This window comes from Solanum lycopersicum, chromosome 9, assembly GCF_036512215.1.
Source record: "Solanum lycopersicum chromosome 9, SLM_r2.1".
NCBI lineage: Eukaryota > Viridiplantae > Streptophyta > Magnoliopsida > Solanales > Solanaceae > Solanum > Solanum lycopersicum.
Genome location: NC_090808.1, coordinates 58,886,906 through 58,914,353, shown reverse-complemented (window position 1 = coordinate 58,914,353; position 27,448 = coordinate 58,886,906). Strand labels below are relative to the sequence as shown.

The 27,448-nt window shown below is 31.3% G+C and overlaps 1 protein-coding gene across 2 annotated transcripts; it reads right to left on the bottom strand.

Moving 5' to 3' along the window:
• Positions 1–21,956: 21,956 nt before the first annotated feature.
• LOC101249487 (RNA exonuclease 4) lies at positions 21,957–25,834 on the bottom strand. Of its 2 annotated transcripts, XM_004247093.5 has the most exons (7): positions 25,603–25,834; positions 24,981–25,132; positions 24,770–24,903; positions 24,438–24,655; positions 24,139–24,345; positions 22,680–22,760; positions 21,957–22,451 (listed from the first exon to the last, which is right to left on the bottom strand). In XM_004247093.5, the coding sequence occupies exons 1-7, from the start codon at positions 25,650–25,652 to the stop codon at positions 22,190–22,192; spliced, it is 1,104 nt and encodes a 367-aa protein (XP_004247141.1). In that variant the 5' UTR covers positions 25,653–25,834; the 3' UTR covers positions 21,957–22,189. The 2 variants fall into 2 exon arrangements, with proteins under 2 accessions (XP_004247141.1, XP_025888735.1); XM_026032950.2 differs by lacking the exons at positions 21,957–22,451; positions 22,680–22,760 and having other exon boundaries at positions 24,135–24,345; positions 25,603–25,797.
• Between the last annotated feature and the right edge of the window lie 1,614 nt (positions 25,835–27,448).

Sequence of the window (27,448 nt, the reverse complement as noted above, 5' to 3'; positions counted from 1 at the left end):
TGATCCCTCTCCAAGTTGTAATGTGAAAGCCATAATACTTCTCCTCATCGAGTCTCTTAATACACCGCATGTATACACATTCTAGGTAAGACCCATTATTACGACTATTATAACTAGGGTGACAAAATGGATAAATAATATAGATATTCATTCATATTACCCATTTTAAATGAATTAGATATTCAACTCATTTAAAAATAGGTATAAACGAGTAATACTCATATAACCCATTTAAAAGTGTATAGTTAAATTATAAAATGGGTAGAAGAAGAAAAAAAGGGATAAAGGATTGGATATTAAAAAAGTTTTTTAAAAAAAAATGAAACATTTAATTTGGGATAGGAGGTGGTATGGGTGAGGCGGGGCTGGTAGGGGGTGAGTTGGTAATTTTTATAAAAAATATATTTTTTAAAAATAATTTAAAATTTTGTTACTTTTTTTTTGGAGGGGGGCTGGTAATTTTTTTTCAACAAAAAATTAAATTAATGAAAAAATGAAAGTTTTCGTCAATTTTTTTTGAGGGGGTGGGGGTAGGGGCTGTGGGGGGGTGGATTGGTAATTTTTTAAATTTTATTTATGTCTTTTCAGATTGGGGGGGGGGGGCTGGTAGGAGGTAGGGGGTGTGGTGCACGGGGGTAATTGAAGTGATAAAAAAGTTTTTTTCAAAAAAAATTTTAACAAGATTTTTGTTATAATATGGTTAAATATATTCTATCGAGTAACTCATCTTTGTCTATTTAAAATGTGAGTCGAGTAACTTATTCATTTTTATTTAGTTTATTTTTTCTATCGACTTATATTTGACTCTCCTAATTACAACTATTACATGTGGGGATACCAATCTATTAATAATAGCTCTCCATGGTAAGAATCATGTTATAAAAGGAATATTAGAATGCCAAACTTTAATTGGTATTAAAAACAGAGTTCAAGTGAAAGAATTGAAAAAGGTAGATGTGGAAAACAAACAAAATACATCCTGACATGAATTAACTGCATCACCAATCTAATATAAAAGTAAGTTTTCTGCCCCCTCCCTAATCCTTTTTGCAAGCGCCATGCTTCCGGGTTTTTTCATCAAAAGCATTTACGTTTTTTAATTGACTAGTCCAATTAAAAGACTTACATGACAAGTAGAATGACTCAAATGTTTCATATACGTTAAACGCTCACTTTCATATATTGTTTTGATTTGAGTAGGTTAATAACCATTTATTAACTAGTCCTAATTTTCTATTTCATATATTTTATTTGACTTTATATAAAAATATAAAAAATGGGAATTTTTTCTTGTTGCTTGAATATTAACTATTCAATTAAAATGAAATATTACAACTATAACAGACATTTTTGTTTTCAAATTAATTGGAACAAAAGAGGCCCAGGTGGGTACTGACCAGACCAGGACATGAGAATAAGAGGGTCCTTTCGAACACCGATATGCAGCCCAAATGGAAAGAAACACATGTAAATTGTAATAACAAAATCAAGCAATTCTCCCTCAGCATCAAACTAGAAGAGTCATCCTAGGATACAAGTAAATTATATGTTTGTATGAATATTTTATTCAAAAAATTTAAAATTTTGGAAAACCCCAAAAATCTGAAGAAATTCGAAAAAAACCCAAAGTTGAAAAACTTGAGTTTTATTGGTTTGATTTGGTTTATAAATTCAAAAATTCGACACAAATGGTTCGATTTGATATTTGAAAAATTCAAACCAACCCGTCACGTAGACCCCTAATCACAACCACCACAATTATAAATAATTTACATTTCAAATGTTTAACTAATTTTTTATCTAAATTGTATATTTATTATCATAAAAATAAATAAAAATAGCTTATTTATAAGGTGTTGAAGATAAATAATTTTAGAGTAACTTACAAAAACTTCATACATTTAAGGGCTACATCCTAACCTGAAAGTTTCCCCAATTATAAGAATCTCAAAATTTTCATTACTCTCGAATACATTCATTGGTTGTCTGCTATATTGCAAAAGATACACTACTTAATGGATGGTATATATCCGAGAAGGAATTTGAATGTATCCGAAAGGGTATAAGTATTAGTGATATCTCTTGATTGATCTCTCATATCTTAGTATCTCATTAGTGATTTAATTTCTATTATGATTAGGTGAAGATCACAATCCTTTAGTAGTTGATTTGTTTCCCCTTATTTGTAGTTTTCTCTCTTGTATACATACATACATATATTAATAAAATAAGACACTTCTCTCCATCAGTAAAGCTTATATGGTATCAAGATCCTAAAAGCTTAAAAGCATTTTTTCCAAAGAATTTGTGCCTTTCTCGCTGTCACTAACAATGGTTTCAACCAGTGCCTTCATTGAGAACACCTCAATCACACCTTCTCTTGCATTTGTACCAAATTTTGCTACAATTCTCACCATAAATAACAATCAGTAGTTTATCAATATCATTTGTTGTTGAGGTAACCTCTTTATTACTTCATATCTGATGAAAGTCAAATAAATCTACAACACTTTAATCTTTGTTGGCATTCAAATTTCAATGGATGAGTTATTCCTTCATGCTCTTCATGGACTTCCAGTAAAATATGATACTATCATTGCAGCTTTACGTGGTCTAGAAATTTCAGTGACATTTAAAGAGCTTCTTGATTTTGAGATAAATCTCATTCACTCATTTTCTTCTACCACAGTTCCAATTAAAGCAAATTTAGCTGCTAAACCATCACCTCACAACAACTGCTCTCAACCCAATCATGTTTCATATCTAGGATACTGTTGCGGAAGCCGAATATATAGAGAGTGATGGAACAACTATTATATCTAAAGATAGCTAATAAATAGTAAATGAGACAACAACAAAAAGAACACCAGAAATTAACGAGGTTCGGTAAACTTTTATTTTCTTTTGCCTACTCCTCGGACACAACCAATCAATATTTATTTCACTCCAAAAGAGTACAAATGAAATAGTACAAGAGAGAAAGAAGAACAAATGCCTTAGGAGATGAGAAGGCAAGTTAGAGGTGTATGACAAATGAAACAGGATCTACCTATTTATAGGAGTGAATTCTTCCTATTGATGTCATCCATGACATCACAATATGTCAAAATGTCAAGATTTACCTTGTGAAATCAATTTATGGTTCACCTAAATTTCACCTACAAAAGGTGTTATCTTGACTTTTCTACCAATGAAGAATTATCCTCCTAACTACCATATCTTCTCATTAATCCATTTTTGAATCTTGTCAAATTTAACAAATCTCCACCTTAGCAAGATTCTCCATTTTCAACTTTCTCTCAACAACAATTTTGATTATGTCTTCATCCTTAATCTTCAATGGTCAACAATGTTGATCAAGTTCAAACAATGTTGAAACTTGACCGCAATCACCACTTTTGTCAACATATCGGCAGGATTATCTGTAGTATGAATTTTTTGCATTATGACTCCACCATCTTTAATGATTTCTCGTATGAAATGATATCGGACGTCAATGTGCTTTGTCCTTGCATGGTAAACTTGGTTCTTTGCTAATTGAATAGCACTCTGACTATCACAAAATATTGTGATTTCTTCTTGTCCAATACCAAGCTCTCTAAGCAATCCTTGAAGCCAAATTGCTTCCTTCGAAGCCTCTGTAATTGCCATGTACTCTGCCTCAGTGGTAGACAAAGCAACTGTTGACTGCAAAGTAGACTTCCAACTAACTGGTGCATTTGCAATAGTGAAAACATAACCACTAGTTGATCTTCGTTTGTCCAAATCACCTGCATAATCTGAGTCACAATATCCAACAAGATATTGACTATCTATCTTTCTTCTCGAAAACTAAACCAACATCTACATTATTATGAATATACTGTAGAATCCATTTTACAGCCTGCCAATGATCCTTTCCAGGATTGTGCATGTACCTGCTTACAACTCCAACAGCGTGTGAAATATCTGGCCTTGTGCAAACCATTGCATACATCAAGCTACCAATAGCATTAGTGTATGGTACTCTTGACATATATTCTTGTTCAGTTTCATTATTAGGTGACATAGCATCACTAAGCTTAAAATGAGGAGCAAGCGGAGTGCTAACCGACTTCATTTTGTTATTCATACCGAATCGCTTTAGTACTCTATTCAAATATCCCTTTTGATATAAATAGAGTTTCTTTGAATGTCTATATATTTTTATCTTCATGCCAAGAATCTTCTTTGCCTCACCTAAATTCTTCATCTCAAACTCCTTTCTTAGTTGAATCTTTAGCTTCTATATTTCCTCTTAACTCTTAGAAGCTATCAATATATCATCAACATACAAGAGAAGGTATATAAAGGAATTATCTTCAAGCTTTCACAAATACACACAATGATCGTATTTGCTTCTTATGTACCTTTGGTGCAACATAAACTTGTCAAATCGTTTGTACCATTGTCTAGAAGATTGTTTCAATATGTACAATGATTTTTCATGTTTGAAAACTATATTTTCTTTTCCATCAACTTTGAATCCTTCTGGCTGAGTCATGTAGATTTCCTCTTCCAAGTCTTCATGTAAAAATGCAGTTTTTACATCCAACTGAATTAGTTCCAAATTTAATTGTGCTACCAAATCCAACAAAACTCTAATGGAGGGGTGTTTCACAACTGGAGAAAACACCTCATTATAATAAATTCCCTCCTTTTGAGCATATCCTTTGGCCACCAATCTTGCTTTGTAGCGGACATCTTCTTGGTTAGGAAATCCTTCTTTCTTTGCAAATATCCATTTGCACCCAATTGCTTTCTTGCCCTCCGGAAGATTGACCAATCTCCATGTATGATTCTGATGAAGGGACTGCATTTCATCATCCATGGAAATCCTCCACTTATCTTCTTCAGAACATTAGAATGCGCCTTTATAAGTGGTAGGAATGTCATCAGCTGCAATTGAGTCCGCACAAGCCACCATATCTATGAGTCGAGCAGGTTTTCTTATTGTCCCTTTTGGCTTGATTGTTGCTATTGATTCAAGTTGTGGTTTAGATTCTTGATATGGAACCACCTCTTCGACTAGGTCTCCTTCAAAAGAAAAATCTTCTGTTGTTTCCTCTTTTGATCCCTGTGTTGGGAAAATTATTTTTCCCTCAAACTCCACCTGCTTTGAAGCACCATCAATTTGTTTGACTTCTTCAACTGTTACTTTATTTGTCAAGGTAGATTCATCAAAGGTAACATCCCTGCTGAAAGTAAATTTTCTTGTCTCTGGACACCATAAACGGTATCCTTTGACTCCAGATTTAATTCCTATAAATAAAGCTTTCTTTGCTCTTGGGTCCAATTTTGACTCTCTTACATGATAATATGCAATTGATCCAAATACATATAAAGAACCATAATCTTCAGCAGGTTTTCCATACCATTTTTCAAATGGTGTCTTCCCACCAATAACAGCAGATGGTAGACGATTAATGAGGTGGCACGCATATGTTATTGCCTCAGCCCAAAATTCTTTGCCCAAGCCAGCATTGGATAACACACACCGAACTTTCTCCAGCAAAGGTCGGTTCATGCGTTCTGCCACTCCATTCTGTTGTGGTGTATTTTTTACGGTGAAATGTCTAACGATGCCATTTTCCTCACAAGTTTTCTGAAAAAGATCATTTTTGTATTCACCACCTTTGTCTGTGCGAAGACACTTGATCTTTCTGCCACTTTGAGTTTCTATCATCGCCTTCCATTTGAGAAAAATTTCCAATACTTCATCTTTTGTTTTCATCGTATACACCCACAATCTTCGAGAAAAGTCATCAACAAAGGTTACAAAATAGTGTTTCCCACCTAATGAAGGTGTTTTGGAAGCACCCCAAACATCCGAATGAACATAATCTGAAATACCTTTAATATTATGAATAGTTATTCTAAATTTAACCCTTGTTTGCTTCCCCTTGATATAATGCTCACAAAACTCCAAGTTGCAAGTTTTTACTCCTTTTAGCAATCCTTGATCTGATAAAGTTTTCAAGGATTTCCCTCCAGCATGCCCCGAGTGCATATGTCACAGCTTGGTCATTTCTGCATCCTTCTCGTCATTGGATGTTGTTGTCGTTGTCCCAATAATTGTACTATCTTGATAGTGGTACATGTTATTATTTCTTCGAATTGCCTTCATTACCACCAGTGCGTCAGAGCATATTCTCATCACACCATTATTTGCAATGACTTTGAATCTCTTTTATTCTAGGGCTCCTACAAAAATAAAAATTTTCTTCAAATCTGGTATATATAAAACATCTGTTAATGTTCTACTTAATCCATCATGGTTCCTTAATCGAACTGAACCAACAATATATACGGTAAGAGGATTATTGTTTGCAGTGTGAATAACTCCACATTCTCCTTCTTGCAAATCAATAAACTAGTCCCGATTGGGACACATATGATAACTACAAGCTGAAACCATCAACCATACATCAGATGATTTGGATGGATCTGTTGTAACTAGTGAGTAATCGGAATCATCACAATCAGCCACATTTGAATCCATGACAGCCTTCCCATTGTTTGGTTTGGCTTTGCTATTCAACTTTGGGCAGTCTTTCTTTCAATGACCTTTTTCTCAGCAAAAGGCACATTCATCTTTTGTGAGTCTCGATCTTGACTTGGATATCCCTTTATTCATTCTCATATGATTTGAGAACAACCTCTCGCAACTAGTGCTTCTGCTTCTCCGCCTTTTTGTTTTTCTCTCTTTCTTTGTTCATAACTGTATAAGGCAGAACAAACTTCTTTGAGAGATACTTCATCATTCCCATGCAGTAGAGTCGTTTCAAGATGCTCAAACTCATCGGGAAGTGAACTTAACAACATTAAGGCCATATCTCCATCCGTAAAAGTCACGTTCATATTTCACAAATCAGTCACCAACTTATTAAAGCTGGTGATATGATCATTCATTGTGCTACCGGGAACATAAGTGAAGCGTAACAGTCTTCTTTTCATGTAAAGTTTATTTTGAGTGTTTTTCTTCAATAACTTCTCCTCCAATGAATTCCATCATTTATTTGCAGATGTTTTCTTCCTGTATGGATACTTTTGTTCTCTTGCAAGGTAAGATCGAATGGTACTGCAAGCAACACGGTTGATAATATTCCAATCTTCTTATCCTACACCATCTGATTTCTTTTCTTCAATGGCAATATCTAGCCCTTGTTAAAAAAGACCATCAAGGACCTCGCCTTGCCACATTCCAAAATGTCCTGACCCGTCAAAAATTTCAACTGCAAATTTTGCATTTGACACAATTCTTGTCATAAGCGAAGATGCCAATGATGACATATTATTGACACTTGATGTGGACTCATCATCTTTCTTGTCTCCCATTTAGCTACAAATACTATTTACTAGCTAACAATGCAAAGACCAAAGTAAATCTTTTTCTAATGTGGAAGTTCAGACTATACTGCAATCACAGAGCATACTCAGATAATACCTTGGCTCTGAAACCAATTGTTGCGGAAGCTGAATATATAGAGAGTGATGGAATCACAACTACTATATCTAAAGGTAGCTAATAAATAGTAAATGAGACAACAACAAAAAGAACACCATAAATTAACGAGGTTCGGCAAACTTTTGTTTTCTTTTGCCTACTCCTCGGACACAACAAATCAATATTTATTTCACTCCAAAAGAGTACAAGTGAAATAGTAAAAGAGAGAAAGAAGAACAAATGCCTTAGGAGATGAGAAGACAAGTTAGAGGTGTATGACAAATGAATTAGGATCTACCTATTTATAGGAGTGAATTCTTCCTATTGATGTCATCCATGACATCACAATATGTCAAAACATCAAGATTTACCTTGTGAAATCAATTTATGGTTCACCTAAATTTCACCTACTAAAGGTGTTATCTTGACTTTTCTACCAATGAAGAATTATCCTCCTAACTACCATATCTTCTCATTAATCCATTTTTGAATCTTGTCAAATTTAACAAATCTCCACCTTGGCAAGATTCTCCATTTTGAACTTTCTCTCAATAACAATTTTGATTTTGTCTTCAACCTTAATCATCAATGTTCAACAATGTTGATCAAGTTCAAACAATGTTGAAACTTGACCGCAATCACCACTTTTGTCAACATATCGGCAGGATTATCTGTAGTGTGAATTTTCTGCATTATGGCTCCACCATCTTCTATTATTTCTCGTATGAAATGATGTTGGACGTCAATGTGCTTTGTCCTTGCATGATAAACTTGGTTATTTACTAATTGAATAGCACTCTGACTATCACAAAATATTGTGATTTCTTCTTGTCCAATACCAAGCTCTCTAAGCAATCCTTGAAGCCAAATTTCTTCCTTCGAAGCCTCTGTAATTGCCATGTACTCTGCCTCAGTGGTAGACAAAGCAACTGTTGACTGCAAAGTAGACTTCCAACTAACTGGTGCATTTGCAATAGTGAAAACATAACCACTAGTTGATCTTCGTTTGTCCAAATCACCTGCATAATCTGAGTCACAATATCCAACAAGATATTGACTATCTTTCTTCTCGAAAACTAAACCAACATCTACAGTATTATGAATATACTATAGAATCCATTTTACAGCCTGCCAATGATCCTTTCCAGGATTGTGCATGTACCTGCTTACAACTCCAACAGCGTGTGAAATATCTTGCCTTGTGCAAACCATTGCATACATCAAGCTACCAATAGAATTAGCGTATGGTACTCTTGACATATATTCTTGTTCAGCTTCATTATTAGGTGACATAGCATCACTAAGCTTAAAATGAGGAGCAAGCGGAGTGCTAACCGACTTCAATTTTTTATTCATACCGAATCGCTTTAGTACTCTATTCAAATATCCCTTTTGATATAAATAGAGTTTCTTTGAATGTCTATATATTTTTATCTTCATGCCAAGAATCTTCTTTGCCTCACCTAAATTCTTCATCTCAAACTCCTTTCTTAGTTGAATCTTTAGCTTCTATATTTCCTCTTGACTCTTAGAAGCTATCAACATATCATCAACATTTAGGAGAAGGTATATAAAGGAATTATCTTCAAGCTTGCACAAATACACACAATGATCGTATTTGCTTCTTATGTATCTTTGCTGCAACATAAACTTGTCAAATCATTTGTACCATTGTCTAGAAGATTGTTTCAATTCATACAATGATTTTTCAAGTTTGCAAACCATATTTTCTTTTCCATCAACTTTGAATCCTTTTGGCTGAGTCATGTAGATTTCCTCTTGCAAGTCTCCATGTAAAATGAATTAGGAGCTACCTATTTATAGGAGTGAATTATTCCTATTGATATCATCCATGACATCACAATATGTCAAAATGTCAAGATTTACCTTGTGAAATCAATTTATGGTTCACCTAAATTTCAACTACAAAAGTTGTTAACTTGACTTTTCTACCAATGAAGAATTATCCTTCTAACTACCATATCTTCTCATTAATCCATTTTTGAATATTTTAAAATTTAACAGAAACAACTTTAATCCTATCAATAAACCGCTTCTAACAATTTTAGTACTCACCTTGCTAGTCAAAACACCAAAATTGTCCTCGCGTTACTTGCCAACTTTGTGACAAGCCTGGTCATCACGTGAAGTAGTGTAAAAATTTATCATAAATTCTCGCTCTAATCAATGGATCTGGATCAGATAGACAGACAAGAAATAGTATTCAATCTCAAACACAACAGCCACGTACTTACTTTGCAACTCACAACACTAACAATGATGGAATTTGGCTTATTGATTTTGATGTCTCGCATCACGTCACACAGGATCTCCACAAACTACCCATTCACTCAGATTATGATGGAAATGAAGACATTATACTTGGTGATGGTAAACAACGCAAAATCACCCATATAGGATTTGCTTTTTTACCTTCAGCTTTCAGCCTTTAACTTTATCCAATGTCTTATGTGTTCCTATGATGTAAAAGAACTTTATTTCTATTCATCAACTTTGTAATTATTTTGTCTCTGTCACGTTCTCACCTTATTTTTTGTTGTGAAAGACTTTTGCACGGGGGCGCCTCTATTAGCAGGAAACCTAATGTTTATCCATGACCTTCATCTCTTTGATCTCCAAACTCTCCTCAAGCCCTCACCACAACCATAACCGCAAGTGCTTCCAATTGGTATCGACATCTCGGTCATCCGTCCTCTCCCACTCTTTGTCAAGTTTTCTAGATTTTAGCTATTTTATCTTCTTTAGAAATATCCTTCTTCTGCAGTTCGTGTAGATGTGGTAAAATGCATAAGTTTTCAATTTTTAACTTTAATAAAGAGCAATGATTCTCTGGAATACATTTTTCAGACATTTGGGGTCCTTCACCGGAAATTTCAATAGATGATTTTTAATATTATTTGTATTTTTTGATAATTACACGAAATACATCTAGTTTTTTTACCATGACGAATATTTGATGTATCCATTATAATTCCCAAATTTAAGAAAGTTGTACAAAAGCTCTTTCAGAAGCTCATCGTCTCATTTTATTTGAACGATTGTAACAAATTCATCTATTTTTGGCCCTTCTTTGAAGAAAATGATATTTCTCACCATCTCACTCCTCCACATACCTTGAACATAATGCAACCACCGGACATCGTTGTCTCCATATTGTTGAAACACGTATCACCCTATTACACAGTGTGAGTCTCCCTTTTAAATTTTGGTCATATACCTTTAGTACCGCAACCTACTTGATTAATCGTTGACCTATCAAAATTTTAGAGTCAGTCTCCCTATTTTTTACTATAAGGAAAATAATTCCAAGCTTCAGGTCTTTGGTTGTTTATGTTACTCATGGTTAAGGTCTTATAACCAAACCAAATTGTAAACTTGTTTCTATTGGGAATAAATTCGTGACAGAAATAATATTTGCGGTAATAAAAGTTATAAATGCGGAACACAACAATACGGTTAATCAACGAGAATAAAAGAGAAATAATGACACCAAGATTTTACGTGGAAACCCTACTTAATAAGGGAAAAATCACGACCCGAGAGGAGCAACGAATATCACTATAGTAAGGATTTTACACTTGTATGTCTGAGCAAAACTCCAAAGACCACTACACATTCAAAAAAAATAACACTCTTTTGATTTTTCCACCACATTACAATATCGCTCACACTCTCTATTTTTTCCTCACATATTATTTTCCTCTGTGATGCCTCACTCTTTTTTTCTCTCCTTTGTAATTCTTTTTGGTACACCTAGAATGAAGAATTGTCCTCCATTTTATAGAAAACAAATGCACTACCCTCCAAATGTGCTATAGAAGAAAAACAATTTTTTTTCTTCATAGCTTACCTACTAATGAAAATTAAATAAAGCTGAAAAATAATTCAACACCAAATCTGTCAAACTTTGAAATTGACAGAGAGCTATTTAAAGTTTGATACATGGGGATGAACCCCACCGTTTCAGCCCATGTCTTTTTCTTGGATACTTACAAAATCAATGTGCTTACCTTTGTTTTGATCCTATGAAGTCTAGGTTATGTGTATCCAGACACGTGGACTTTGTGGAGCATCATTTCCATACTCATCTATGGAAATTAAGGCCAATTGACCTGAGTCTAACACTTTTGATATGTGAGTTCCCTCTCATCACATTATTCTTTTTACATAAAGCTCATCTGGTAAGCCCTCTCATGTCATATCTACAACATTAGACTCAAGATGTACCTCCAGCAATCATTTTTCATTATATATATATATGAGCATGAGAACTCCATCACATCTTTCCCAAATGTGTCTTCTTTCACATCATCTTCTACCTCTTCTTCCTCTTCCTCATTATTAGTATCATTCCTTCCACTTTATTCGTTCCTTCTCTACTTACCAAATCTTTCCATGGTTATTCGTTTTAAGAACAATATTAGTAAGTCAATTCAAAGATTTTGTCTGTTGCTACTTTATCTCCTAAAGGTGAATCATCCGCTGCTACACTTGCAAGTCACTTCCTCAAATTTCCATAGCAACCTTAAGCCTACTAGATTGTTGATTTAATTAAATTCAATGCCCAAACATATTGAGCCTAAGAGTGTTAACCAAGCATTAAAAGATTCTAAATGGTGTGCTGCCATGAATGTAGAGTAATTAGCTCTTAAGAGTCGAAGCACATGTCTCTTGTCCCAGCAAATCATCAAGCTAAACCCGTAGGATCTAAGTGATTTTTTTCTGGTTAAATACAACTCATATGGAAGTACTAGTCGTTATAAAGCTCAACTTGTTGCTAAAGGTGTCTTGTAGTGTGTAGGTATTGACTATGGTGAAACATATTTCCAGTAGCAAGGTATATTGTAGTGCGTGTTATTCTCTCATTGGTTGCCATGTTTGACTGGTCACTTCGTCAATTACATGTTAACAACACCTTCTTACACAATACGCCTTCAAATGTGCATTCAAATTTGTGAATCTTAATGCAAATAAATGGTGCATAAGCCATCTTTTTTAATTTCATCTAGTGAAATTCTCTCTTAATTTTTTTATTTTTTGATATCGATTTTTTCTCAAACCCTACCAAATATTCTCATATTTATTTCATAATCTTCATTCAAAATTCACTTTATGATCAATACACAAAGAAAACAACTTAAAAAATATGATGTTTATAGCACCTAAAATCTTGGCTTAAAATCAGACATTTGACATAGGTTTCTTCTCCCCCATCTTTTTCCTTCTAGTAGAGTTGCTCAAATAGAGAGCAACACTTTTCAAACTTTTAAAATCATATATTATTATAAGAGGAAACAAAAAAAGTAAAAAAGTAAATTATGATTTTACCCTTATTATAAATTAAAATGTTATAAAGATATTTAACTATTTAATTTAAATATTAAATTATATTATTTTAATCAAAATGTTAATGATTTTTCCACTTCTTTAGAATATTTTTTAATTAAAATATCTAATTTAATTTATTTTCTTGAAATTATTTAAAATATTATTTTTTCGTTTAATATTTATTTCAGGATTCAATGAATTAAGCTTATCAAAATAGAATTACTTTTTTTTCTTTTACTTAATAAAAATATTTAATAAATAAAAATAACTAATCTAATTAGTAGTAGTATTTAAATTGTTACACAATCTAATTAAATAGGAATAATATTTTAATTATCACTCAAATTACAACAGCCTATATTCAATGTTTTGGAATTGCTAGCTTTTTCGTCGTTCCTAAAATTGTCCTCTATTCAATATTTTGATTTCGTTTCAACTTCCTGAAATTATGAAACATTAATGTGAAATTCATGAATTTGTCAAGCCCTTAGTATAGTTTATCTTTTACTATATAATTATATATGCATTTATCCCATTAATTTTAAATTTGTTATTTCTTTTAATTTTCATCCGTTAGAAAACTTTTCATGTACTCTATTAAGTTTTATATAAATATACATAACATTTTTAAAAAAAGCATAGGATGCAGTTCCAATTGATTTGCACAGTAATTTAGATAAGTGTATTATTATTCAAATTATATCATACAATTGAAAACTTGAGATTCTTATAGCCGATTGCATATTTGAGGCAACAATGTCAAAGAACCATTTCGTGGTAGTTTACCTATCAGGTGATGTTGATTAATTAGTTAAAATTGTTGTGTCTTTATTTTGTTATTCTTTAATTTATCTTACACTTTAATATATGTAAGTGCATGTATTACTATAGAAAAAAAATGTTATATATGAGATTATATACTTTAGAGGTTTAATCAAAAATTTGAAGTTATTAGTTTAATGCGGTGGTGCAATGCAAAAAATATTGATTTTAATAGTTTGTCATGTTACATTCGATATACATTTACTATTTTACTAATTATTTATGTTAAATTCAAAAAAGAAATGACTCACAAGTTTAAATCAGACAAAAAGTAATCTTCCCTTTTAAATTCATATAACTCATTATTTTCTTAAAAAAATTACTTAACGTGAAATACACGTGTGTTGCACGTATTCGAGAACTAGTATTAATAAAATCAACAACTTTTGATTTAGGCTTGCGAAAACTCAATTTTCAGTCTATTAATATTTGCCCAATGCGGCATTAGAAAAATATAAAGAGTATTAGGTTATGTATATAATATAAGTGTAAAGTTTAAATATCAGTAATATATTCGGTAAATAAATTAGGGATAATGCCCAAGTACCCCCTCAACCTATGCCCGAAATCTCAGAGACACACTTATACTATATTAAGGTCCTATTACCCCCTGAACTTATTTTATTAATAATGTTTTACCCCTTTTTAGCTTACGTGGCACTATCTTGTGGGCCCAACGATGGTTGGTTTTTTTTTCGAACTAGTGTCACGTAGGCTAAAAAGGGGTAGAAAATTACATATAAAATAAGTTCAGGGGGGTAATAGGACCTTAGTATAGTATAAGTGTGTCTCTGGGATTTCAGACATAGGTTGAGGGGGTACTTGGGTATTTTCCCAATAAATTTTGTGCTATTTTATTACTGATAAACAGTAAATGCTAGTTGACCCCTTGACCTTTGGTAATATCTAGAATTCGTCTTAAAAATATAAAAATCGTCACAAATTTGATTCAATTGTTTAAGTATGAATAAATTTTACATAAAATTATTTAAGTCACGCTTTTGTATCAACAAGAAAATCAACACAAATAACTGTTTTGAGTTAAAATATTTAAAAATGAAATAAATATACCATACATATTATATTAACGTGTCATAGAGAGTGTGCATACTTTCTGTAAAGACAAGTGAGAAGCAAAAAAATAAAAACTTCCTTAGTATTGGACACGTGTGCATTTTTAATTGGCCATTTTACAATTAATTAGTACACACATTCTTTCTTTGATAAATATTTATTTCCCTTATAGTGATATCATTTCTTTACTTTTTATCATCTCCGTGTAGATATTTCTTGTATTTGTTTTGCTTTAATATATATTTTTTTTATTTGATTTTGCTAATTACAAGTTTTTATTTATTTTTCATATTTTTACCTTGTGATTATAATTGATTAGGTTAAATTCAATTAAGAGTAGAAGATAAAATAATGTATGCAACTCTTCCAATTCAATGACTCTAAAATAAAATTTATTTATCATGATTCAATGTGCTTCATTAATAATTTTTTGTAGGTGAAAAGTGTTGGAATATTGTATACTATTAACCATATATTAAGAAATAATATTTATTAGAGAATAAATATTTGCTCAATTTCAATAGATCATATATTCGTTTATGGTGTCTATTTACTTATATAGTAGATGATTTAGTGTGTAGAGTTTTAATTTATACACAGAGGTTAAATCATCAGTTCTTATAAGTATAAAGTTTTTGGTTCACAATCTTGGATGGAAATTGGACATGCCAACGGGTACGATTGTAGCACAAGATTATATTTAATTTATCCTGATTATGGAACAATATAGTTCCAACTTCTTGTGCTAGTAATTTTGTATGTATTGAACGGGCCGAGTAGAGATAGTTGTTTTAGACTGACTGACAAAAAACATATTCTCTAAACTATTTAATTTACTTATATTTTAATCCTGATATGACTATTATGATTTGTATATACTCTCTCTGTTTAAAAAAGAATGTCCCTATTTCCTTTTTAGTTTGTTTCAAAAGAATGACCACTTTCCTTTTTTGGCAACATTTTAACTTTAACTTTTCACGTGGCATGTTTAAAACCACAAGATTGAAGGACATTTTGGTACATTTAACATAACTTTAATTTAGAACCACAAGATTAAAAAGTCTTCTTTCTTTTTTTACACCCCGTTCCAAGTCAAATTAGGTCATCCTTTTTTAAACGGAGGGAGTATTAATTATCATTTTTGATTTATTAAAAGGTGAGATTATGAGATGGGTCAATATGCATGGTAAGTTGGATGATAATAATATATATTGGTAGAACAATAAGTTAGTTGATGGAATCCATGTCTCGTTATAGAGATTGATTGATATAACTTTTTGAGAAACTTATAAGTTTTCATCCTGTCAAACCTTGCAAGTGGATTTAAGAATCCGACACATGAAATAAGTCAAGCAGTGCTCTAAAGGAAATTAATTATTAAGTTAAATTCGTCTGTAATTTAATTTATTGATTAGTATCTGAAATCTTAACATGGAGAATTACATAGGTGTTTAATAGGGAATTACAAAATAGAGGAGTGCAATTACGAATTTCTAGTGAAAAGATTTATAATTTATTATGGTAAGAATAATTCAAATTAATTATTTGAAATTATTCTCCGTAATAGGAAGCCACAATAATTAATTTTGTGGTCCCTTTAGTGTCCATATTTAATTAGAACTCAGAATCCTATTTATATGCAAAAAGGGAGAATAATTTGAGTTTTCCTAGTCTTCTAGAAAAACAAGTTTTCTAGTCCTTTTTGGATTAGGATGAAATCTCTATAAATAGGGATTCTCCTAACCTAGAAAAGATGATTAGTTTTCTATTCGATATTTGTCCACCCAATTATTGAGAGAGTTCAGATGTGACTTGGAATCACTGTAGAATGTCATAGTTATCTTGTAGATTCGCTAAAGGTTTGTCTATCTTGGAGATTCGCTTGAAGGTATTCGTTCACGCTTCAAGAGGTAATTTTTGAATTAAATTTCAGTATATTTACTAGATGAGCGTTGCCCGTGTTAAGCACGGGCCCAACGTTTAAGATTTTAATACTTAATATATTTATTATCATTTTATTTTACGATACATGTTCACAAAATAAATACACTGTTTATTAAGCAAATTGACAGTATGAAGAAAGTGAACATCCAGAGCAGCTGAATGTTAACAAATTATCAATTAACATTTAGGAGTTGCTGAATTTGTATGCATAATATTGCTCCGGGCTTGCAGACATACTTTCAGCTGATGATGCTGTAGTTGGAAGCATTATAGGTATTTATAATGGACCTAAAATTAATGAGTTGCATATTAAACAAACAAAATTAATATTTCAATGAGAAAAATTAGTGATTCGAACACATTATAGCTGCCAAATTTGTTCATAATATATTTTCATGTGAATGTCATACTACTGAATGTCGAAGTGAGATACTTATATAGTTTAACATTTTCATATGTGGGAATACTAATTACGTACATTTACATACGGTATAGAATTAGACAAAAACAGATGCATCTTTCATGCTTGGATCTTCTGGATCATCTTTGATAAAAAATCACCTGTTAGCACAGAATCGCACCACATAACTTATACAACACAAAATGAAAAATAATGTGGCAACATTAAGCTTCAACTAAGCCTCATCTTTGAATCCCTATTTCACGATTGACATAGACATTTTATATAATAACACCAATATGAACAAAAGTATGTTATTTTTTTTTTTAAACTATGTCATAGATAGATCATTTAGCAAGATAATGTCAACCAGAATAGCATAAACACTACATTTTGTCGTATTGGAATAGAAAAGAGAATTAGTGGAAGAAAATAAGAAAGCCAAATGGAATGTAAAGCATCAATTACAAATGTATGAAATGAGATCTTAATTAAAGATTAATACTATCTTTATAGTAAAAGATTGCAAAAACAGTCAAGAAAGCAAAGTGACAATATCACCAAACAAAGTGAACAAAGCTCAATAGTTGTAAAGATGACAACCCTCATACAAGATTAAGAAAATCTTAACAACAGAAGACCACACAAATTTAAAATTAAATTATATGTTAAGAAGAGAGAAGTAAAATGAAGAGTTACTTAAAGGTTGGATGGAAATTAGAAAAACGAAGAGTTATTTAAAGGTTGGATGGAAATTTCTACATCATAATGTGTGTAGAATATTCAGCCACTTGGTAAAAAAATAATGGATAGGTAAAAAAAAAGGAGAAAAAGTCTTTGCTAAAAGCCTAAAAAGTGAAAATAGTAGCCTACACTAATGATAAAAGCCTAAAAAGCAGGAGCTACACTACTCCATTTGTTATTGTGCATAAATCAATATATATTTTCTTTAAGACACGTATCATGTTTACTGTTGTATTACATCTTATGTAATTATTATAACCACTTCCCCTATCTTTTCTTTTTTTATTTGAATTTTAAACATTAATCTAGAAAGAAAAAGAAATTATAAACACTTCTTGTACATATACATCTCTATGTTTCATATTTTTTTTTATTTATTATATAAATTATAATTATAAATTATTATTCATATTTTTTTTTGGTTAGAGATATTTGAGATTCAGACAAAATCAATGAACATATCAGAAATTGAAAATTTTTATTTTAAATTTAAATATTAATGTAGAAAGAAAATAAAATAAAAAAAGGAGGAAAAGTCTTTGCTAAAAGCCAAAAAAATGAAAATTACACTACTGCTAAAAGCCTAAAAAGCAGGAGCTACATCACACATCTCTATGTTTCATATTTTTTTATTTATTATATAAATTATAATTATAAATTATTATTCATATTTTTTTTTTGTTTGAGATATTTGTGATTCAGACAAAATCAATGAACATATCATAAATTGAAAATTTTTATTTTAAATTTAAATATTAATGTAGAAAGAAAATAAAATATAAAAAACAAGAGGGGCTACGTGTAATGTAGGAAGTGGAATTCCTAAGAAAAAGGAAAACAAAAAGTGAAAAGCAATTTACACATGTCTTCTTTAATCATTATTAAACTCATAATGTGTCAAGTTAATCATATATTACTTCCGTTAATTTTTATTAGTTATTATTTAATTTGATACACAATTAAAAAATAATTATTAACGTATTTTACTATACTATTTCTATTGATGATGTTTAGTAGAGTATTAGGTCTTAAAATAATTTATCGAATAAGTATTTAATATTAAGAGTAAAATATATAAAAAAAATAATTATTATAATCTTTGAGATTCATACAAAATCAACGAGAAAAATGAAGAGTTATTTAAAGGTTGGATGAAAATTTCTACATAGAAGATATTTCATAATGTGTGATGAATATTCAGCCACTTGGTAAAAAAATAATGAATAGGTAAAAAATGGAAAAAAAGTCTTTGCTAAAAACCTAAAAAGTGAAAATAGTAGCCTACACTACTACTAAAAGTCTAAAAAGCAGAAGCTACATCACTAAAGCCTAAATGCAGGAGCTACACCACTCCATTTGTTATTGTGCATATATAATAATTATAATTATAAATTATTATTCACATTTTTTTAATGAGAGAATGAGGAATTTCAATTTTTCCAGACCTGGTGTAAAACTCCACGGGTGTCTCCATGTGAAAAAGAACCCACCATTTTTCTGCCGGTTCCTACACCTACACATACACAATTCATAAATCAAAACAATTCATGAGTAATTAAATAAACATTAATCTAGAAAGAAAAAGAAATTGTAAACACTTCTTGTACATATACATATCTTTGTTTCATAATTTTTTAATTTATTATACTAATTATAATTATAAATTATTATTCATATTTTTTTTGGTTAGAGATTTTTGAGATTCAGACAAAAAAAATGAACAAATAAGAAATTAAAATTTTTTATTTTAAATTTAAATATTAATCTAGAAAGGAAAACAATTATAAACACTTCTTGTACATATACATACATCTAACAGAAATAGTCAATTTTTGAGAGACTGAAGATGCAAGTTTAAATTAGAAGAAGAAGAAACCGACCTGGTGTAGAACTCCACGGGTGTCTGTCTCCATGTGAAAAAGAACCCTAGAAAGAAAATAAAATTATAAACACTTCTTGTACATATACATATCTATGTTTCATAATTTTTTAATTTATTATACTAATTATAATTATAAATTATTATTCATATTTCTTTTGGTTATAGATTTATGAGATTCACACCATGAATGAACAAATAAGAAATTAAAAATTTATATTTTAAATTTAAATATTAATATAGAAAGGAAAAAAATTATTAACACTTGTTGTACATATACATACATCTAACAGAAATAGTCAATTTTTGAGAGACTAAAGATGCAAGTTTAAATTAGAAGAAAAAGAAACCGACCTGGTGTAGAACTCCACGGATGTCTCCATGTGAAAAAGAACCCACCATTTTTCTGTTGGTTCCTACACCTACACATACACAATTCATAAATCAAAACAATTGGTGAGTAATTAAAATGAAAAGAGGCCAATTATAAAAAAAATACAGTTACCATGAGAAACAGAGAAGAAAAGCATGACAAAAACAGCAATGATGAAAATGGAACGCCCCATTGATCTACAAACATTTGCTATTGAAATTGAAAGTTGTCCATTTTTAATGTAAAATTACAGACTTGCCCTTCTTGCTTTTGGAAAAGAAATTTGTCCATTTGTTATTAATGTAAAATTACTATTATGCCCTTGGTCGTCCATGTGATGGCTCTTCTATATAGTAAGTAATATGTTCTAGCATATTATATGTGTTTTAGAATAAACGGTATTTGTTATCTATTATTCATGAAAGCAGTAAAGATCATGATATGCTTTCGCTGTGCATATAGTTTTCCATAGCTATCTTGGTTATCTATTATTCATGTAAGCAGTAAAGATCATGATATTCCTTTTCATATTTTTACCTTGTGATTATAATTGATTAGGTTAAATTCAATTAAGAGTAGAAGACAAAATAATGTATGCAACTCTTTCAATTCAGTAACTCTAAAATAAAATTTATCTATCATGATTCAATGTGCTCCATTAATAATTTTTTTATAAGTGAAAAGACAGTCAAATATCACTATAAAACGAGTAGATTGCTCCCTATATCATCATATTCTTTTCTTTCCTATAGTCTACTATTCTCTTTTCTTCTTCCTATTTCTTAATACTAATATTTGTGTAATTTTTTAAAATTTTGAGGTCAATAAAATTGGATTACACGTGCAAGGCACTTGTCCAGGACTAATCATACATTATTACAAGTGGGAAGATTTTAGTTCAAAATTAGATTTTGAAAATGCCCTTCATCAATTTTTTAAATTAAAAAATCTTTTACTAATTTTTAAAATTAAATCAATAATGACAATTAAACTTGACCAAATACATGATTGGATGTTACAACTTCTTATTTTTCATTTCTTAATGAATTTGATTGTTAAACCTTTTAGCTTCTACCATTAAACACATTTATTCACAACCTTTCATGTACTTAATTTCTCCCTTTATAAATTGGATAAAAATTATTAACCCACTGCACTTTGTGTTTCATCATCTAATAGTTCTTATGTATATATTTTTTTTGTTGCTCACTATTTTTCTTACTGATTTGTGCCTTTGTCATTTTTTGTTTTAATGATTGTTTGAGACTTCTGATAGTTCTCATGTTATATTTTTTTATTGATTACTATTTCTTTTATTGGTTTGTGTCCTTCATTCATCTTTCTATTTTAACGATAGTTGGAGTATTTATGTCCCAAGAAATTTAAGCTTTTGGGCTTAGAATTTTTGAGTGATAATTCTAATTGGTAAAATATTGATTTAACCATACAAGTTGCTCATTATCTCCCAAAAAAATTATTGATATTTAAATTTTAGACAGAAAATAAACACTAAAAAGAGTTAATATTATATGCACAAAAACACATATAGGAGTACTTTAGACAATGTTGAGCAATTTTATATCCACAACAGTTGGACCTACATAAATTATAACAGTAACAAAGGTCAAACATGCAAGGCGTGTATCGAGAACTAGTATTTTTAAATCAAGGAACTTGTAGAGTGAAAAGTTAAATTACCTAAATATCCCTTTGAAAGTGGGACTCCCAAAGTTAAAATTTAAAAAACCTCACACCGTTAGAAATATTTCACCTCTCTTTCAATTGTTCTCCTATTTTAAAATTATTTTTTTTAAAAATCTCTTTTCTATTTTTGACAACTATTTAGTTTCAACTTTTTTCACATGTTCAACTTAAAAGATCGAAAAACATTTTGGTACATTTGACATCCATGCTAAACATGACTCTTGTTTTCATTTGCATTATTTGCTATATATATATATATATATGCAATAAAACTCTCCTTTTCGACTTAACATACAAGGGTGACTAATGTGACTAAAAAGCAGAGGAATCTGCTTCTTCTTTTTTTAATAATAAGAAGAAATACTTCTATATTAGCAAGTAGAAATAAAATGTGTAGATAGCCAACTTCTCTTCAGGCAAGAGCATCACCATCACTCACCTCTGCGCTGCATCCCAAGAATCAAGACACCAACACTTATAGTTGGATCTTGATATCTCTAACAGCTCATTAGGCGTCATGTTCTCGTGTGCCATGGATTTCCATGGATCAGAGCTACTGCTAAAGCTTAGAGCCGGTGAATTTGATGCCCTAATAGTCCCTTCCATTGGGTGGTCTTGTGAGCGGATCTTCTTATACAACCGCATGACAGACACTGAATCTTGGTAAGGATCATGGGAACCAACTTGGATATCATATCTGTTTCGGGCCAAAAGTTTCAGTTAGCATAGCACGGAAGAGGGCCTGAATTGCCTCGTTCAAGCTCCATGTAAACAAGAAACCAACAGCGACTGAACATTTTCTTCATTAGCAGGGGGATATCAAAGTTAAACAAACAATGGGAATATAATGGACAAACTTGACCAACAAAAATACGAAGATAAAATAAAACTAAATGAGAAACATGAGAGTGAGCAAGTTACTTGCCCTAGATAAGTCTTGGTTAGATATTTCAGAGAGTGGCTGACAAAATTGGTCTTCATCAGGGGTCGATATGTTGCAGTATCTCTGCATAGAATGAAAGCAAAACATGAGTATTTCAGGCCAAGGATAGGGGGATGCATCTCGTGCAGAAAATATCTTCAAGGCATATTGAAATCATTTTCCCATATACCCAACTTGACAGACAAATACAGAGAACGTGAATAATTGATATGATAATTGTTACTTTTATCTTCATCTCTTCTGTTCGAATTTGTCAAAATGGAGTACAAGAAAAGTCAGCACAAGCTCTCTGATCAACTTTCCGTGACGACCACATATTCTCTCATGGATGGAAGGAAATCAAGGCATCGTGGGTAGACTTAAATGGACAAGCTTATGAAGTTCTAACCTTCACTTTTAAGCTAACACATTTATTAGGTACCGACCTTGAATTTTAACAATATACACATATTTTAATAGATCCAAATTTCTTGAATTTGTTTTTACAGGTTTCACCACACATATAAGTGAAACAAAAGCTATCATTGATACTGATGCATAGCAATTCAGCAGTTCTGAATGATTACAACATCCAGAAGATTCTCACAAGTGAAGTGTAGGGAGGGACATGTACACAGACCTTACCCCTATGCTTCTAAGGTAGAGAGATTGTTTCCGATAGACCTCGGCTCGAGAAAATCATTTTACGGAAAAATGGATTATGCCAGAAGGATTATAATGGATGGTGCTGGACATAATTGCTTATACTGAAATCATGATATAACCAAATTCTGCAAAACTTTATTTTATCTGTATAGATATTCTAACTTTTGATGATGAGGGAGTTCAAAACCAGTTCCTGTAGGAGTCAGAATTTATCTTCTTGGGTGGGGGGTGGTATGGGGGATATAATGGTACTTGAGGTGGAGTATATATTTGGATGATCCCAGCAAGTAGAAGGATTAATGCACCAGCATTAAGTGGAACATCAAGAAAAACCTAAGGGGGTGGAAATTACACAAAGAGAGCCACTTTACACCTTACCTAAGTGGGCAAATAAAAAACATGCAGCAAGGGCCTTGGAAAAAATACTAGGCTTCTTGACATCAGTACCTGATTAAGCGAGTTAATAGGTCCATATCAAGAACAAATCTACTTTACCTTAAGCATTAATTTTCCACCGACAACAATAGTCAATTATAAGCTACTCCCTTTTTCTTTTTCTTTTCTTTTTAAGAACGGCAATGTTTAGGCCAGATTGCACACACCTTAACTATTTTTGTGCTCTTAAAGAAGCATGTTATGTCAAATTATGGATAAACAAACCATCCATGTTAATGTATGGCAGTGAATGGTGTAATACACCTAATACAGATCAGGACCATGTCTGGTATAAACAGGATTCAAGGTTCCAAGAAAATGACTTTCATTTATTAGAAAGGAAAAAACAACATAAACTTACCTCCAAAGATGATCAGGATAATTCATTTTCAGGCAATCCAGGTGCTTCTCAAGGTTATGGCCAACAAGTAATTTTGCTCTTCCACCATCCAATCTTACTCTACTAATTGACTCTCCATTGTGAAGAATCTGCAAAATTCTCTCCCGGACTTCATTCAGAGGCATGGCATCTCGTAGATTTACCTCTGTCATACCAGTAATTTCATACCTGGCACAAAATGATGAGGAAGTGTGAAAAGGTGTCACGCTAAAAATGTCATCTGATACAATAAATAGCTATGTTTATTTGCCAGCAGATACCTATAATCAGTCACAGGAATCTGAGGTAGAACAAAAGTGTGAAAAATAAGCTTCTCATCTTCGTCAACTAGGCATACCCTTGCACAAAGGTCTAGTGAACAATCACTTCCCCCTCCAACCATTTCACAATCTATGGCAACTGCTTCCCGACTTCTTATGCTGCTAATTCCATTGCTTATATCCACTCCGTCTTCGGAATAAAGCATCTCAATTGTATCCTACAACAATTATACATACACATTCCAGCAACTAAACATACATCTAGAGTATCTAAGTGCAACTGAATGACTGATTCTTGAGAATGCATCCAGAGAGAAAATTCATCAACTCACAATGGGTCGAGGAGTGGTTAGATGACATATTTCCTTATGCTCATTGAGAGAGTCCACGCTGCTGCAGATTTTCAGACACAAAATGCAGCCTCTTTCTGCAAAGATGCTTGAACAATTCACTTTGGACAATGGACCTAAATGTTAAATGAAAAGAAAGATTAGAGAGAATTTACACCTAAAGAACATTCATAGTCTAAGCACAATAACTGACCAGCAACGTGCTCCCTTAGTGATTCAAACGATTTGCAATGCTTGTTACAAACACCACATTTAGGGTCATGAACCGAATGATAAGACGTTTTTATATGTTCAATGAGATGTTCCTTCTTCTTATACTGCTTGAAACAAGCAGAACATTTGTGCCTGACATCACATACAGAACATAAGCAAACACATTCAGGCAAATAAAAATCAAAATCTTATACAAGATTATGTCTTTACTCCTTCCATCCACAAATAAATACCAACAAAAAGTAAGCACCCAAGTGTGTGACTAATGGTCAAGAACACGACGTCTCAAGTTCAAATCTCAGCACACATACAATAGCACTAGGTAATTCTTTCCACATATATAGTCCAGACGTAAAAAAAAAAGCTGACCCAAACTCCACACTCGTAAAATAAAAAAATAATGACAAAATTCGAAGTATAATTGCGAAAGCATCTAGGGAAAAGGACAAAAAGAAGAAATTGTTTTTTGACTTGTTACTATCGCAATAACAGGGTTTAGACTTTTGGAAAATGGATTTTTAACATATAAGAACAAATTAATAAGAAAAAACAAAAACCCCATTGAAGTAAAAAGCTAGTGTCCCTATTGCAGTTGCAATTACCGTAAAGTGGAGAGGGGTTGTATAGGAACTTTTGAGGGTTCGAATTCCATAGAATCAAATCCGCTGAAACTGAAAGTCGAATCACAGAAAGTGAAAAATGGGCATGAAAAGAGAAATTATATTTATTTATTTTTGCGAGGTACTAAATTGAGTATGCAATTGCAATTTGCAGGTCCCTGGATAATGGAAGAAGGTACAATTTTGTCCCAACAATGATAAAAATTATTTATTTTGGATTTTCTTTTAGTCTATTTTATATTTATGCTTATTTTTTTTTTTTTAATCCTTCAGATTCAATTCATTAAGTGGTCATTTGATTATACATAAAAATTAAAATATTGTATTAGTTTTACCACATTTGATAAAAAATTTGTTAGGCTTAAAATTTAATATGACGTATACTATGTTTCGTTAATAAGGTCTAAACATTATATATATATGTTATTCATAATATTGTTTATATAAACAACTTAAGTTTTCCTATTCTCCATTTTTTCCTATATTTTTTAATATTTTAAAAATTCCTTTTTTTTATTTCAATTCTTAAAACTTCCGTATACATAAGTGAAACCCACTTTTGGCCACTTTTTTTAATTTTTTTATTTTCTCTCTTAATTCTCTCCATATTGTTAGTAGTTATTAAATTGATTTCAAAATAATTCTCTCTCTAATCAATCAAATTTAAATAACTACATAGGTAGGAATTGTCTTCTCGAATTGTTGATTTATTCGTTTTGTTCAAAGTTATGTTCCTGATACATATGGATAAGGGTGTTTTGTATAGTATTAGGGTTACTCAATCAATTTCTTCTAATACTAATCGAATATATGGGCAAATGAGCTGAAAACATATTCAAGATTTTGCACGACCCACCAGCAGTGAAGAAGAATCAAAGTGTTTTCAAGTCGAACAAGGAAGCACCATCATCCTCAAAACCAAGTGTTGTAAAAGAAAAACCTCAAAAAAACAAATAAAAGGGAAACAACACTGTCAATCTATAGGCCTTCGCTGTCCTACATGTGTGTTTCGTATTTTTCAAAAAATAAATTATGTTTGTTATGATATTTGTTATGTTGGATCAGAACAATTTGATACATTAATTTGCATGTTCTTTGGTATATCAGTTATCCGGAGCAAAAATGATACATTGTTTTACAACATAGTGTTCTAATATTCTGTTGGATACTACTCGATTTGTAAATGATTGATACATCAAAAATCTAATTTCAGCATAGTAGTGAATAGATGGTTAGATTGTAGCAGATAACGAAGTTCAACTAAACTCTTGCATGTAATGTTCTCAGTAATGTATCATATAACTTGTATATATTAGCTTTTGAAATTTGGATGAGTATAAGATACCATTAATGTTGTATCAGACTCTAACCACTGTTGTATTATATATATATATATATATATATATTATACAAACATTTTGGGGCATGTTCAATGAATATCAGAGTAAATGTTGTATCAGTCAAAAATTATATTATTTAACATATTTTAGATACATTATGTTTAGTTTTAATAAGTATATGATACAAAACATTGTGTGTTATGTTCGTTGAGGGTCTTTCAATTGTGTATCAGTAAAAAAATATATTCTAGCATATATACTCAAATTCGTTATATCTAGTTAAATAAACATATGATATAAATATCTTGTGTCATGTTTAATATGTATTATGTTCACTAAAAAATGTACACAATGTTGAAAATATTAACATGTCAATTTATTATATCAAAAATTTAGCATCTGATAATGATTTGCAGTGTATATCAATATAACAATGAAATTTTTTAAAATTGAATGAAACTTTAATGTTAACTTAATGTATTCGAAAC

Bases quoted from the DNA above. Each gene is read 5' to 3' on its own strand.
- LOC101249487 (XM_004247093.5), bottom strand. From the start codon at position 25,652: ATGGAATTCGAACCCTCAAAAGTTCCTATACAACCCCTCTCCACTTTA. The intron at 25,133-25,602 runs GTAATTGCAACT...ATGTGATGTCAG, and splicing joins CAACCCCTCTCCACTTTACG to GCACAAATGTTCTGCTTGTT. The intron at 24,346-24,437 runs GTATCTGCTGGC...ATTTTGTGCCAG, and splicing joins ATTCCTGTGACTGATTATAG to GTATGAAATTACTGGTATGA.